This window comes from Acomys russatus, chromosome 17 (genome assembly GCF_903995435.1).
Source record: "Acomys russatus chromosome 17, mAcoRus1.1, whole genome shotgun sequence".
NCBI classification, from domain to species: Eukaryota; Metazoa; Chordata; class Mammalia; order Rodentia; family Muridae; genus Acomys; species Acomys russatus.
The window spans coordinates 44,360,780-44,375,929 of NC_067153.1; the positions used below are offsets into that span (position 1 = coordinate 44,360,780).

Here is a 15,150-nt window from a genome sequence, read left to right on the forward strand (position 1 = left end):
GTAGTTACAGCCCAGTCTTTTTTTTTCTTTTTGGTTTTTGGAGACAGGGTTTCTCTGCATAGCATTGACTGTCCTGGACTCACTTTGTAGGCCAGGCTGAGTTTGAACTCACAATCTGCCTGCCTCTGTCTTCTGAGTGCTGGGATTAACGCCTTGCATCACTACACCTAGCAAATATCTTTATTTATCTATTTCTTTGGTTGGTTGGTTTTTCTCTTCTTTTTCTCTTTCTTTCTTTGTTTCTTTTCTTTCTTTATTTATCTTATTTTTCTGAGACAGAGTTTCTCTTATAGACCTGGCTGTCCTGGGTTTGCTTTGTAGACTAGGCTGGCCTGGAACTCACAGAGACCCACCTCTCTTTGCCTCCCTGAGTGCTGGAATTACAGATATGCGCCACTGCACCTGGCTCAATATTTATTTTTAAATTAAGCACATGCATTTAATCCTAGTTGGGGGTGGGGCAGAGGCAGGCGGATCTCTGTGAGTTTGAGGCCAGCCTGGTCTGAAAAATGAGTTCAGGACAGCCAAGGCTACACAGAGAAACCCTGTCTCGAAAAACAAAAACAAAAAACAAAACAAAACAGGGGCTGGAGAGATAGCTCAGAGGTTAAGAGCACTATTTGCTCTTCCGGGGTCCCAAGTTCAATTCCCAGCAACCACATGGTAGCTCATGACCATCTGTAATGAGATCTGGCCGGCAGGCACACATGCGGGTAGAATACTATATAAATAATAAATACATTTAAAAACAAAACCAAAACAATTAAGACAAAATTTCATTGTTTTGTTTTGTGTGTTTGAGTGTCTTGCCTGCCTGTAGTCTATGCAGCACATGTGTGCCTGGTCCTTCAGAGGCTGGGAGATGGTATAGACTGGAGTTCCAGAAAGTTCCGTGTAGGTGTTGGACCAGTAACCCAAGGCCTCTCAGTTGTTTTTAACGATTGTGCTTTCTTTCCACCCTCTCACCTCCAGTGTGCACTGTGGTGTGCCTGCATGGAGACCTACGTGCACATAGATAGACAGTATAAATAAAGACATAGTACAATTTCTTTTTATTTTATGTGCTTTGGTGTTGTGCCTGCACGTGTGTCTGTGAAGGTATCAGATTCCCTGGAACTGGAGTTACAGACACTTGTGAGCTGCTGTGTGGGTGTTAGGAACTGAACTGAGGTCCTCTGGAAGAGCAGCCAATGCTCTTAACCACTGAGCCGTCATTCCAGCCTTCAACTGTAATCTTTTTGCCCCCCAAGACAAGGTAGCCTTCGCTGTCCTGGACTTACTTTGTAGACCAGGCTGACCTTGAACTCCCCCATCAATCTGCTTGCATCTGCCTCCCGGGTGCTGGTATTAAAGGCATATGCCACCATGCCCTGCAAACTGTAAATTTTTTAATTGATGAAAAAAAATGTACAAAGTCTGTAATTCTAGCAGTAGGGAGGATGAGGAAAAGGAACATTTGAACTAGGGGTCAGCCTGGGCTATAAACTAAAACCAAGTTAGCAAACTGTCCTAGGACTAGACCTTAAATTTGTGCTTTTCTTTGAGTTCAGGCTGGCTTCTCCTCACTCCATAGCGGAGGAGGACTTTAAACTCCTGATTCTCCTGCCTCCACTTCCCAAGGCCTGGAATCACTGGCATGCACAGTCTGAATGTAGACTTATACCTTTGTTTTCTACTCTATCCTGCTTTATTTGCCTTTGGGAATATACTAGTAGAAAAAAAGAAAAAAAAAAAAAATCAGAGCCAGGCATGGTGGCTCCGCCTGTAATCCCAGCACCTGAGAGACAGAAGCAGGAGGATCTCTGTGAGTTTGAGGCCAGCCTGGTCTACAAAGAGACTTCCAGGACTGCCAAGGCTACACAGAGAAACCCTGTCTGGGAAAACAAAACAAAACAAAACTGACTTTTCTAAGTAAATCAAACAGGAGCAACACAAATGGCCTGGAACCCATCCTCTCATCAGATAAAAGAAAAATTCAGCCTCCCAGTGTCCTGCAGGGAACATACCCTGGGCCTGAATTTACTAGTCATCCTGGATCCAGTTTCCTTAGCGACTGAAGACTGCGGCATGTGGCTGGCCCGTATGCTGGCCCGGGCTCTGGGCTCCTAGCTGGGAGCGTGTGTTTTGAACATTAGAGGACTCTGTCCGATTAGTTGCTTCCGGCTTGTGTTAGCTTTCTCAGGAGGGCGCTAGCCAGATGGACATATGAGAGGGCTTGCTGGTCTGCCCGACCCCATAGCATACCAAGGAGTGACTTTATTGCAGACCCCCCCCCCCAATGCCATCGTCTAGCCTACCGCTAACACTATTTTGCTCTGTTGTGCCGGCTACAGACCCGTTTGTTGAAGAAAACATTTTCGCAGTAAGGATCCAAAGATCCAAAACCAAATGCAAAGCCACCCGTGGCTTGAATGCAAAGGGTAACGTTGCCAGGGGAGGAGCCGGGCTCCGGAGGCTCCGCTTGTTCCCCGCCCCCACCCCAAGGAGCGGCCCAGATCATGCTGGGCTGATCTGCTGGTGTCACTAGTGATTTATGACCCAGCTGTTGACCACCGGGTCACAGCTTCTCAAGGTTTAGCAGGGCTTCTGTAAGGGACTTGACAAGGAATGGCCCCTGTGCAGTTGTTCCTCTCAAGGTGATAGGTGCAAACACATTGCCAGTTCCATATCCCCCCGCCCCCCCCCACCCTCCGCCCCCCCCCCCCGCACCCCGCACCCCGCCACCACCTCAGAACTGGTTTCTCTGTGTAGCCTTGGGGTGTCTTGGAGTTCACTTTGTAGACCAGGTTGGCCTCGAAATCACAGCGGACCACATTGGTCTACAAAGTGAGTCCAGGACAGCCAAGGCTACACAGAGAAACCCAGTCACGTAAAACCAAAAAAGAAAAAAAAAAAAGAGTTGGAGGCCCGCCAACACAGTGAGTTGGAGGTCAACCTATGCTATATAGGAGACCCTGTCTCCAAACAGGAAAACCCTGCTCCTCCCTCCTTCCCCTGTGGCTTTACCTAGTTGTCATTCAAGAAGAGACAGGCAGACAAGCATCTGAACAAACGCTGAGACAGACAGGAAGGGACCGTTACAACTCTTTTTAATTTTTTTTAGACTAAGTTTCAGGTGGTACAGGCTGGCCTCAAATTCACTATATAAATGATGACTTTGGACCTCTGGTCCTCTCTTTTTTTTTTTTTTTTTTTATTAATTTAATTTAATTTTTAATTTTTATTTTTTGCTTTTTCAAGACAGATTTCCTCTCAGTGTAGCCTTGGCTGTCCTAGGCTCACGCTCACTTTGTAGACCAGGCTGGCCTTGAACTCACAGCGATCCGCCTGCCTCTGCTTCCCCACCCTGAGTGCTGGCATCAAAGACGTGTGGTGCGCCACCACACCTGGCTTCAGGGCTTGCCTTTTGTATGCTAGGGAAGCATCCTACCAAACCAAGCTACATTTCCTACCCAGGAACATTTCAGCTGTGGGACCTTATGTGCTCCAGACCCTATCTAAATGGCTTATGGGCAGCTCCTCTTCAAACTCTTGCTAACAAACCTGTGGGAAGAGTTTGAAATAGGTTTTATTTAATATTCCTTTAAGTGGAAGTCCAGAGAAGTAACACAGCTAGTTATCTGAGGAACCAGGGCCTTTTAAGCATTTTTCCCCCCTGCTCTAGGCAGCTTACAGGCGCTACAGGACTGCTCTCCTGAGAAGCTGACACATGCAGCCTTTGAGACTACTCCTGTGAATCTGCTGATGAGTGGAAGCAGGGCCATCCTTACGTCACTGAGGGCATCTGCAGAAGAGCTGAGACTGTCGCTGGTGTAAGTGACATGAGAAAATTCTCTTTTACTGTGTCCTTTAACTTACCTATCCCTCCTTTTCTGGAAGATTTCAACTGGGCTCACTGCTCTTTTTTTGTTGTTGTTAAAGGTGCAGGCTTGCAGGAAATAGTCCCTGTGTCATCCTGACAACCTCAGCTCACTCAGTTCCCTCAGCACTTGTGACCTGTTCTTTCTGTAGAAAAGGGTTTTTTGTTGTTTGTTTTTGTTTTTTCTGTTTTCTTTTCTTTCTTTCTTTTTTTTTTTTTTTTTTTTTTTTTTTTGGTTTTTCTGTTAGCCTTGCCTGTCCTGTAGACCAGGCTGTCCTCCAACTCACAGTAATCCGCCTGCCTCTGCCTCTCTGAGTGCTGGGGTTTAAAGGTGGGCACCACCGAGCCTGGTTCATTTGTTGTTGCTTTTTTTTTTTTTTTCAGGACAGATATTTACATTACAATTTATAAAAATAGAAAAATTGGAGCTGGAGAGATGGCTCAGTGGTTAAGAGACTGTCTGCTCTTCCAGAGGAGGTAGTGAGTTCAATTCCCAGCAACCGCATGGTGGCTCACAACCACCCACACCTTCAAATGCTCAGTCCTGGCCTGCAGGTGTACAGGCAGATAGAGCACTTGTGTACATGAAATAAATAAAATATAAAAAAAAAAAAAAGAAAAAAAAAGTTAAAAAAAAAAAAAAAGAAAAAGAAAAATTACAGCTATGAAGTAGCAATGAAAATAATTTTATAGTGCTGGGCGTAGTGGCGCACGCCTGTACTCCCAGCACTCTGGAGACAGAGGCAGGCGGATCACTGTGAGTTCGAGGCCAGCCTGATCTACAAAGCGAGTCCAGGACAGCCAAGGCTACACAGAGAAACCCTATCTCAAAAAACCAGAAAAGAAAGAACAAAAGAGGCCGGGCGTGGTGGCGCACACCTTTAATCCCAGCACTCGGGAGGCAGAGGCAGGCGGATCGCTGTGAGTTCGAGGCCAGCCTGGTCTACAAAGGGAGTCCAGGACGGCCAAGGCTACACAGAGAAACCCTGTCTCGAAAAACCAAAAAAATAAAAAAAAAAAAGAAAGAACAAAAGAAATAAAATAATTTTATGGCTGGAGTCACCACAACATGAATTGTACTAAAGGGTTTTAGCTTAGGAAGGTTGAGGACCACTGACCTAGCTTGCAGTTTCAGCTGCACTGACTGCCCAATGAGCCCCCAAATCTGCCTGTCTTTGTGCCCCCAGTGTTGGGATGACAGATACATGCTACCTTGTCTTGCTTTTATGTGGGTGCTGGAGATCTGAGCTGAGGCCCTTATGTGTGCGAAGCAAGCACTTTACACAGTAGGAAAGATTGTGAGATGAAGCTCCTGCCAACGGGAGGAGACACAGCTTCTTCCTGCCTTAGGATAAAAGCTAAGCTAAGCCAGGCAGTGATGGTGCTCACTTTTAACCCCAGCACTCAGGGAGCCAGAGTTAGGTGGACCTCTGTGAGTTCGAGGCCAGCCCAATCTATAAAGAGTTCCAGGACAGCCAAAGACATCGTTTTTTAAAACAACAACAAAAATCTAAGTGAAACTACTATCCAGTGTGCCTGATAGCTGGGAATAGGTCCCCCAAAAAAGAAAAGAAATTGCCTTGCCAGGTTACTTTCATTACTTCTTTCTTTTTCTTCCTTCCTTCCTTCCTTCCTTTCTTTTTCTGTGTAGCCTTGGCTGTCCTAGACTCCCTTTATAGATCAGGCTGGCCTCGAACTGGCAGCGCGCGATTAAAGGTGTGTGCCACCACGCTCGGCTCCTTCATTTCTTTGTGCAACACCAACAATCTTCTTTTCCAACAGTGGGAAAACCTATGCTACAGAGGGTAAGGAAGCCGGGCATGGTGGCACAGACCTTTAATCTCAGCACTCAGGAGGCAGAAGCAGGTGGATCGCTGTGAGTTCGGGGCCAGCCTGGTCTACAGAGCAAGTCCAGGACAGCCAAGGCTACACAGAGAAACCCTGTCTCGAAAACCAAAAAAAAAAAAAAGGTATGAGACTCATTGAGTAGAAGGGGAGCCTAGGTTACATAGAGACATCCTTCTTTCCTCTGTCTCCCCAGGAGCTGTAATTCCAGGTCTTCTGTTTGCTTAAACTGCCCCCACATAATCAGGGATCAAAGGTTAGGTGATGTTACTGGGACCGGGTTTCACTTTTCTTTTCTCAGGGCTCCATTTGCTCCATCTCACTCCATTCCTAGATTGCTACACTACTGTTTCTCCCTGGAGGCAGCCCATTAAGGACCTAAACCAGGAATGTACCTGCTCTAGGCAGCTGGATTCGTGTCATAAACTCTGTCTTGGATGACTGTGGTTTGAGAGCATGGGTTGAGTGGGTGTGGTGGCACGGGCCTATATTCCTAACCCTCAGCAGGTGCAAATGGGAGGATTGGGAGTTTGGAACCAGGCGAGGCGTGGCACTCACTTCTGTAATCTCCTCAACTGGGAAGCTGAGGCAGGATTGCCGGGAGTTTTGGGGCCTTAGTGAGACGATGTCTCAAAAATACAAAGGGGAAGGGGCTGGAGAGAAGGTCCAGTGGCTGAACTATTGGCTGTGCAGGCTTGAGGGCTAGAAGGCGGGAAGGTTTTTAGGGGCTTAACTGTAACCTTTTTCCCCCAGGGTGGGGGTGGGGTTCAAGACAGGGTTTCTCTGTGTAGCCTTGGCTGTTCTGGAACTCACTCTGTAGACCATCTGCCTATGCCTCCAGAGTGCTGGGATTAAAGGTGTGCACTACCATGCCTGGCTTGTGACTTTTTTATTTTATTTTATTTTATTTTATGAGACAGGATCTCACCATGTAGCCTAGGCTGGCCTCACAGTCACAAAGATATGCCTTTAAGGCTAGGATTAACTGTGGGTTATCATGCCTGCCTCTATTTTTCTTCCTCCACACAAGCACCTCGGTAGGAACCCTGCTAACTGCAGAGCATGTCATTTCCACATGCTGCCCCTCTGCCTCCAATCGCCTGTGCCTAAATTCTCTGATGCTAATTGTTCATCCATTAAGGAAACTGCCCCTGCTAGTTCCTCGGACTCCTCTCAATGCTGTTTCCCAAGCACCCTGAGCCCAACCTTTCTTTTCTTTTTTCCCCCCAAGACAGGGTTTCTCTGTGTGGCCTTGGCTGTCTTGGACTCACTTTATAGACCAGGCTGGCCTCAAACTCACAGTGATCCACCTGCCTCTGCCTCCCAAGTGCTGGGATTAAAGGTGTGTGCCACCACAACCCTGCTCTTTTCTTTCTTTCTTTTTTTCTTTTTGAGACAGGGTTTCTCTGTGTTAGCTTTGGCTGTCCTGGACTTGCTTTGTAGACCAGGCTGGCCTCGAACTCACAGCAATCTGCCTGCCTCTGCCTCCCAAGTGCTGGGATTAAAGGTGTGCGCCACCATGCTGGCTAACCTTTCTTTTCTGGTTTTATTTTTATCATGTGTGTACATGACGTATATGTGGAGGGCAGGGAACAGCTTTGTAAAGTCAGCTCTCTCCTTTTACCTTAAGTGGTTTCTGGGGATTGGACTCAGGTCTTCAGGCTTGCAAGGGATCTTAGTTAGGGTTCTACTGCTGTGATAAAGACCAGGACCAAGAACACTCTGGGGAGGAAAGGGTTTAATTCACTTTACAGCTTATAGTCCTTCATGAAGGGAAGTCAGGGCGGAAGTACAGAGCAGGACCTGGAATAGAGACGACAGAGGAACCTGCTTGATGCCTTGATCCTCCTGGTCAGTCTGTCTTTCTTCCTTCCTTTCTTTTTTATTTTGGGGGGTTTTGTTTTTGTTTTGTTTTGTTGTTGTTGTTGTTTTCTTCCTGAGTAGCCCTGGCTGTCCTGGACTCACTTTGTAGACCAGGCTGGCCTCAAACTCAGAGTGACCCACCTGCCTCTGCCTCCCAAGTGTTGGGATTACAGGCACGCAGCATAGCCACGCCCAGCAGGTTTGTTTTTTATACAACCCAGTGCTCCTCCTACAATGGCTGGCCATTCCCACATCAATAATTAATGAAGAAAAAATGTTCCACAGGCTCGCCTAAGAGTCATTCCTAGGGAGGCATTTTCTCAGTTGACTTTGCCTCTTTCAGATCACTCTAGCTGGAGTCAAGTTGACAGAAGAAAACAAAACAAAACAAAAAAACCCCACAACGAACCCTACCTAGCACATATGGCTAGTTCTTTGCGCACTGAGAACTCTTGCCACTAAGTCCCGTGAGGACAAGGGTCTGGTCTGTCTGTGCTCTCTGGGCTTTGTGAGCGCTTGTTTATCTCTGTAGTGAGAGGCCCCACGCTGGAAAGGGAGCAAAGACTGATGCTGCCTTGTGGTTTCATTCACTGTGGCTGCGAGGGTGTTGTAAAGCTGATCGGGTAACATAATTGGCAGCAGGAGGTGGGGATGGGAGGAGAGGAGCGAGGAGGTGGGAGGGAGGATGGGGGAGGCGGGAAAGCCGAGGGAAGAGGGGAGGGAGGAGGGAAGGAGGACCACTGCTCCACCTGCACCATGGGGTCGCTCACATTCTGGGTGAGCCCTCCCCTTCTTAGCTTGTCTTATCTGGATCTTTGGGCACAGACATATCCAAAGGTGTAGGGTTTTGTTTTTGTTTTGTTGTTGTTGTTTTTGTTTGGTTTGGTTTAATTTGGTTTTTGGAGACAGGGTTTCTCTGTGTAGCTATGACTGTCCTGGAACTCATTCTGTGAACCAGCCTGGCCTCAGACTTAGAGAGATCCACCTGCCTTGCCTCCTAAATACTAAGGTTAAAATGTACTACCACATCTAGGCGTGGTGGCACATGTCTTTGATCTCAGTCCTGGGGAGGCAGAGGAAGAGGCAGAGACAGGTGGATCGCTGTGATTTGGAGGCCAGCCTGGTCTACAAATCAAGTCCATGTTTGTCTCGAAAAACCAAAAAAAAGTATAACCTTGTCGGGCATGGTGGCGGTGCACACCGTTAATTCCAGCACCCAGGAGGCAGAGGCAGGCAGATCACTGTGAATTTGAGGCCAGCTGGGTCTACAAAGCAAGTCCAGGACAGCCAAGGCTACACAGAGAAACCCTGTCTCAAAAAACAAAAACAAGCCGGGCGCGGTGGCGCACGCCTTTAATCCCAGCACTCGGGAGGCAGAGGCAGGCGGATCACTGTGAGTTCGAGGCCAGCCTGGTCTACAAAATGAGTCCAGGATGGCCAAGGCTACACAGAGAAACCCTGTCTCGAAAAACCAAAAAAAAAAAAAAAAAAAAAAAGCAACAACAACAAAAAAATGATAACCATGTGTGGAAAATTTTGGTTTGGTTTTTGGAGACAGGGTTTCTCTGTGTAGTCGAGGCTGTCCTAGAACTGACTGAGTAGACCAGGCTGGCCTTGAACTCAGAGATCTGTCTGCCCCTGCTCCTTAGTGCTGGGATTAAGAGTGTGGGCCACCACTGCCGTGCTCAGATTTTTTATTTTTTAGAGATTTATTATTTGGGACTATAAAAATGATGCAAAGGTTGTCTCAGTCACTGTTCTACTGCCACGAAGAGACTTCATGACCACAGCAATTCTTTTTTTTTTTTTTTTTTTTTTTGAGACAGGGTTTCTCTATGTAGCCTTGGCTGTCCTGGACTCGCTTTGTAGCCTAGGCTGGCCTCGAACTCACAGCGATCCACCTGCCTCTGCCTCCCGAGTGCTGGGATTAAAGGCGTGCGCCACCACGCCCGGCTTTTTTTTTTTTTTTTTTAATATTTATTTATTTACTTATTATTATGTATACAGTGCTCTGGCTGCATGTACACCTGCAGACCAGAAGAGGACATTATATCACATTATAGATGGTTGTGAGCCACCACGTGGGTCCTGGGAATTGAACTCAGGACCTTTGGAGGAGCAGTCAGTACCCTTAACCTCTGAGCCATCTCTCCAGCCCCCAGCAACTCTTTTTTTTTTTTTTTTTTTTTTTTTTTTTTTTTTTGGTTTTTCGAGACAGGGTTTCTCTGTGTAGCCTTGGCCATCCTGGACTCACTTTGTAGACCAGGCTGGCCTCGAACTCACAGCGATCCGCCCGCCTCTGCCTCCCGAGTGCTGGGATTAAAGGCGTGCGCCATTTTTTTTTTTTTTTTTTTTTTTTTTTTAGTTTTTCGAGACAGGGTTTCTCTGTGTAGCCTTGGCCATCCTGGACTCACTTTGTAGACCAGGCTGGCCTCGATCTCACAGCAATCTGCCTGCCTCTGCCTCCCGAGTGCTGGGATTAAAGGCGTGCGCCACCACGCCCGGCTCAGCAACTCTTATAAAGGAAAGCATTTAATTGGGACTGGCTTACAGGTTCAGAGGTTCAGTCTAGCGTCATCATGGCGCGGAAGCATGGTGGTGTGCAGGCAGCCATGGTGCTGGAAAAGGAGCTGAGAGCTCTAGATCTGGATGCTCAGGCAGCAGGAAGAGAGAGACACCAGGCCTAGGTGACACACGGAAGCTCCAAAGCCCCAGTGACATACTTCCTCCTACAGGAACACATCTGCTCCAGCAAGGCCATCCCTAACCACGGTCAAGTAGTGCCAGTTCCTAAGGACCAAGCAATGCAATATTTGAGCCTGTGAAGCCCGTTGTTTTTCAAAAGACTTTGCAGAAGACCTGGGTTTAGTTCCCAGAACCACATGGCTACTCATAATTGTCTGTGGACCCTCGGCACTAGAAGTATTGCGCGCGCGCACACACACACACACACACACACACGTAGGTGAAGTATTGATATATATAAAACAAAAATAACCTTTTAAACATATTTTATTTTACTTATGGATGCATATGTATGTGTAGGTGCAAGGGTCCAGATGTCAAAAAAGAAGGATTGATTGATTTATTTAATTCTTTTTTTTTTGGTTTTTGAGACAGGGTTTCCCTGTGTAGCCTTGGCTGTCCTGGACTCACTTTGTAGACAAGGCTGGCCTTGAATTTACAGCAATCCGCCTTCCTCTGCCTCTCGAGTGCTGGGATTAAAGGCATGCGCCACCACGCCCGGCTCAAATGAAGCATTTAAAAAAAAAAACTTATTTATTAATATGTATACAGTGCTCTGGCTGCACATACACGTGCAGGCCAGAAGAGGGCATCAGATCACATTATAAATGGTTGTGAGCCACCGTGTGGTTGCTGGGAATTGAACTCAGGACCTCTGGAGAACAATCAGTGCCCTTAACCTCTGGGCCATCTCTCCAACCCTCAAAGGAAGCATTTAAATATCACGTGAAGCTGGAGTCACAGACAGATGGAAACTTCCAGATGTGAGTTCTGGGATCCTCCTCTACCAATAGTTCTCTTAACTACTGAGCCATCTCTCTGGTCAACCCCATTTTAAAAAGCTATCTATCTATCTATCTGTTTGTCTGTCTGTCTGTCTATCTATCCATCTGTCTTTTTTTTTTTTTTAAGAATTTTTATTACTATGTGTACAGTGCTCTGCCTGCATATACATCTGCAGGCCAGAAGAGGGCATCAGATTATATTATAGATGGTTGTGAGTCACCATGTGGTCGCTGGGAATTGAACTCAGGACGTTTGGAAGAACAGACAGTGCTCTTAACCTCTGAGCCATCTCTCCAGCCCCATCTATCTATTATTTTGTGTGTATGTTTGTATGTATGTGTGTGTTTTTAAAATGACATGTATTATCAGTAGGCCTGGCTAGTAATCAATCAAGACACAGACACTTGTTATATTTTAAACTAGCCTTAGTTAACCTGGGGCAGGGCAGATATCAATCCTCTAAACTACCTTCCATAGTGGGGCAGGCATGGGATCCCTGCCTCAATCCCACACCATCTGCTTCCAATAACTTCTATCAAGTTACCTCCCACGTATAGTCCCATATACCTGCTCATGTTCTTCATCTGGGCTGGATTCTCCATCCACACCAGCCATGTGCTTCTCCTTCATCTAACCCATGGCGGCCTTCCTCTCTTCACTTCAGGTCTCCTTTCTCCGCCTGGCAGTCTTTCTTCTTCCCAGAATTCCTCTCTCTCTCTCCTAGCCCCACCTATCTCCTCTGCCCTGCCCAGGTGGGATGGCTTTTTGTTAAGCAAAAGGTAAGTCACAGGAAAGTAAGCAGTAATTAGCATCAAAATACATCAGACCTTCCCCCAACCTGTGTGTTTGTGTGTGTGTGTGTGTGTGTGTGTGTGTGTAAAAGTATGTGGGCACAAGCTGTGTGGTGTGAGACTGGAGGTTGGAGAGCAACTGTGCCCTCCTCTACCCTGGGTCCTGAGGCTTGAACTCGGGTCCTAAGATTTAGCGACGGGCACCTTCATCCCCTGAACTATCTCACCAGGTTCCTTTCAGGTTTTGTATATTTAATTTTTCTTGCTCCAGCAGGGCCACATCTTCTTTTTTGTTTGTTTGTTTGTTTGTTGTTTTTGTTTTGTTTTTCTTTTTTTTTTTTTTAGGGCCACATCTTCTAATCCTACCAGGTAGCTCCCCTTCCTAACGACCAAGCGTTCAAATATATAAGCCTATGGGGGCCATTCCTACCCAGATCACCATAGAGGCTGTACATAGAGGGCGCTACTTTTTTTTTTTTTTTAACAGCCTGTGGAGCACACTCAGGAGGTAGAGGCAGACCTGGTCTACAGAGCAAGTTCCAGGACAGCCAGGGGTACACAGAGAAACCCTGTCTCAACAACAACAAAAACCAAATCCTCCCCAGGTTTTTTGTTTTGTTTTGTTTTTAAGTTTTTCAAGACAGGGTTTCTCTGTGTAGCCTTGGCTGTCCTGGACTCGCTTTGTAGACCAGGCTGGCCTCGAACCTCACAGCGATCTTCCTGCCTCTGCCTCCCGAGTGCTGGGATTAGAGGTGTGCACCACCACAAGCAGAAACTTCATAATTGATTTTTTTTTCCCCTTGAGACAGTCTCACTCTGTAGCACAACGGGCCTAGAACTCACAGTATAGCCCAGCCTCCTCTCAAACTCACGGCACTCTGTGTCTGCCGCCCACGGTTTGGGATTACAGGCATGCAGCACCAGACGCAACTGGGCCTGTCCCTTTCAACGCTTTCTCCGCATTACACCTGCCTTCTCTCACAGCTTCTTCTAAAGCTCTGCTCATGTCTACTTCCGGCTGCACAGAATTTCTTTCAGTTCCTCAAATGGTCTTTACTCTCTTCCCTCCAAAAATATTTCCTCCACTGCAGCTTCTCTTCCTTTAAAACCACCTCACGGGACACGTGGGTGGGGGAGCTGAGCGCTGAGACCAAGGGCTAAAGCTGGGAGACTGAAAAATGCAGACTACCAAGGCACTGCTGGTTTCTCCAGTTCCGATCTGCTCCTGTACCAGGGGTCTAATCAGGCCTGTGTCTTCCTCTCTCCTGAGTAGACCAGAGGCCCCATCTAAACAGCCTTCCTGTAGCAGCTCCCCTCTCCAGGTGGCCAGAAGGGAATTCCAGACCAGCGTTATTTCCCGGGACATTGACACAGCAGCCAAGTTTATTGGTGCTGGGGCCGCCACAGTTGGTGTGGCTGGATCGGGGGCTGGCATTGGAACAGTGTTTGGTAGCTTGATTATTGGCTATGCCAGGAACCCGTCTCTCAAGCAGCAGCTCTTCTCCTACACCATCCTGGGCTTTGCCCTGCCTGAGGCCATGGGGCTCTTCTGTTTGATGGTTGCCTTCCTCATCCTCTTAGCCATGTGAGGCTCCATGGGGTCACCCAGCCGTCCCTACTGCTCTGACTCCATGCCAGTCCCAGTGCTGGAGTATGCTAAGCTTTACCATTAAACGACAACGTTTCTCTAAACCATAATAAATAAATAAATAAATGCCACCTCACTGCCAGGCATGGTGGAGCTCATATTTAATCCCAGCACTCAGGAGGCAGAGGCAGGTGAATCACTGTGAGTTCAAGGCCATCCTGGTCTACAAAGCGAGTCTAGGACAGCCAAGGCTACACAGAAAAACCCTGTCTCAAAAAACAAAAAAAAAAAAACAAAACAAAACAAACCACCTCACTGGTTGGTTCTCTCTTTTCTTTCAGGTTGCCCCCAAGACCACTCCAAGTAAATCTTAGGCTTCCTGCCTTCCTACAAGACCACCGATGTCCCTGCCACCTGTTCCTCTGGGTGTCCTGTCATTGTGTTTGTCACATGCCCAGTGTATGGCTCCCTATATGCATGTTTTCTGTTTTGTTCAGCACTGTACCTTCTGACCTTAGCACTAACCTGGCCTTTAATAAGAATTCAGTTGGGCATTGGTGGTGCACATTTTTTTTTTTTAAGATTTCTTTCTTTTTTTTTTTTTTTTTTATAAATATTTATTTATTATTATGTATACAGTGCTCTGCCTGCATGTACACCTGCAGGCCAGACGAGGTATCAGATCACATTGTAGATGGTTGTGAGCCACCATGTGGTTGCTGGGAATTGAACTCAGGACCTCTGGAGGAGCAGTCGGTGCCCTTAACGTCTGAGCCATCTCTCCAACCCCTTATTTCTTTTTTGTTTGTTTGTTTTTCGAGACAGGGTTTCTCTGTGTAGCCTTGGCTTTTCTGGACTCACTTTGTGGACCAGGCTGGCCTTGAACTCACAGCGATCTGCCTGCTTCTGCCTCCCAGGTGCTAAGATTAAAGGTGTGCGCCACCACGCCCAGCTAAGATTTATTTCTTTATTTTATATATGTGAATGTTCTATCTGCATGTACACCTGCATGCTAGAAGAGGGCATCTGATCTCTGTATAGATGGTTGTGAGCCACCATGTGGCTGCTGGGAACTGAACTCAGGACTTCTCAAAGAACAGCCAGTGCTTTTCTTTTCTTTTTTTTTTTTTTTTTTTTTTTTTTGTTTTTCAAGACAGGGTTTCTCTGTGTAGCCTTGGCCATCCTGGACTCACTTTGTAGACCAGGCTGGCCTCGAACTCACAGTGATCCGCCTGCCTCTGCCTCCCGAGTGCTGGGATTAAAGGCGTGCGCCACCATGCCCGGCCAGTGCTCTTGTTTTTTTTTTTTAAGATTTATTTATTATTTATACAGTATTCTGCCGGTATGTAGGTCTGCAGGCGGGATGCGGGAACCGGATCTCATTATAGATGGTTGTGAGCCACCATGTGGTTGCTGGGAATTGAACTCAGGACCTTTGGAAGAGCAGTCACGGCTCTTGACCACTGAGCCATCTCTCCCGCCCGAACAGCCAGTGCTCTTAACCACTAAACCATCTCTCCAGCACCTGGTCATGCACATCTTTAAATCCAGCACTCAGGAGACAGAGACAAGTGAATATCTGAGATCTAGGCCAGCCTGTTTATAGATAGAGTTCCAGGACAGCTAGGACTACTGAGAGAAACCCTATTTCAATAAACCAAAAAAGAAAGAAA

The 15,150-nt window shown here is 47.0% G+C and overlaps 1 protein-coding gene across 1 annotated transcript; it reads left to right on the plus strand.

The window, feature by feature from the left end:
* Positions 1-13,011: 13,011 nt before the first annotated feature.
* LOC127201057 (ATP synthase F(0) complex subunit C1, mitochondrial-like) lies at positions 13,012-13,580 on the plus strand. The gene has a single exon (XM_051159406.1). The coding sequence runs from the start codon at positions 13,068-13,070 to the stop codon at positions 13,476-13,478; it is 411 nt and encodes a 136-aa protein (XP_051015363.1). The 5' UTR covers positions 13,012-13,067; the 3' UTR covers positions 13,479-13,580.
* The last annotated feature ends 1,570 nt before the right edge of the window (positions 13,581-15,150 follow it).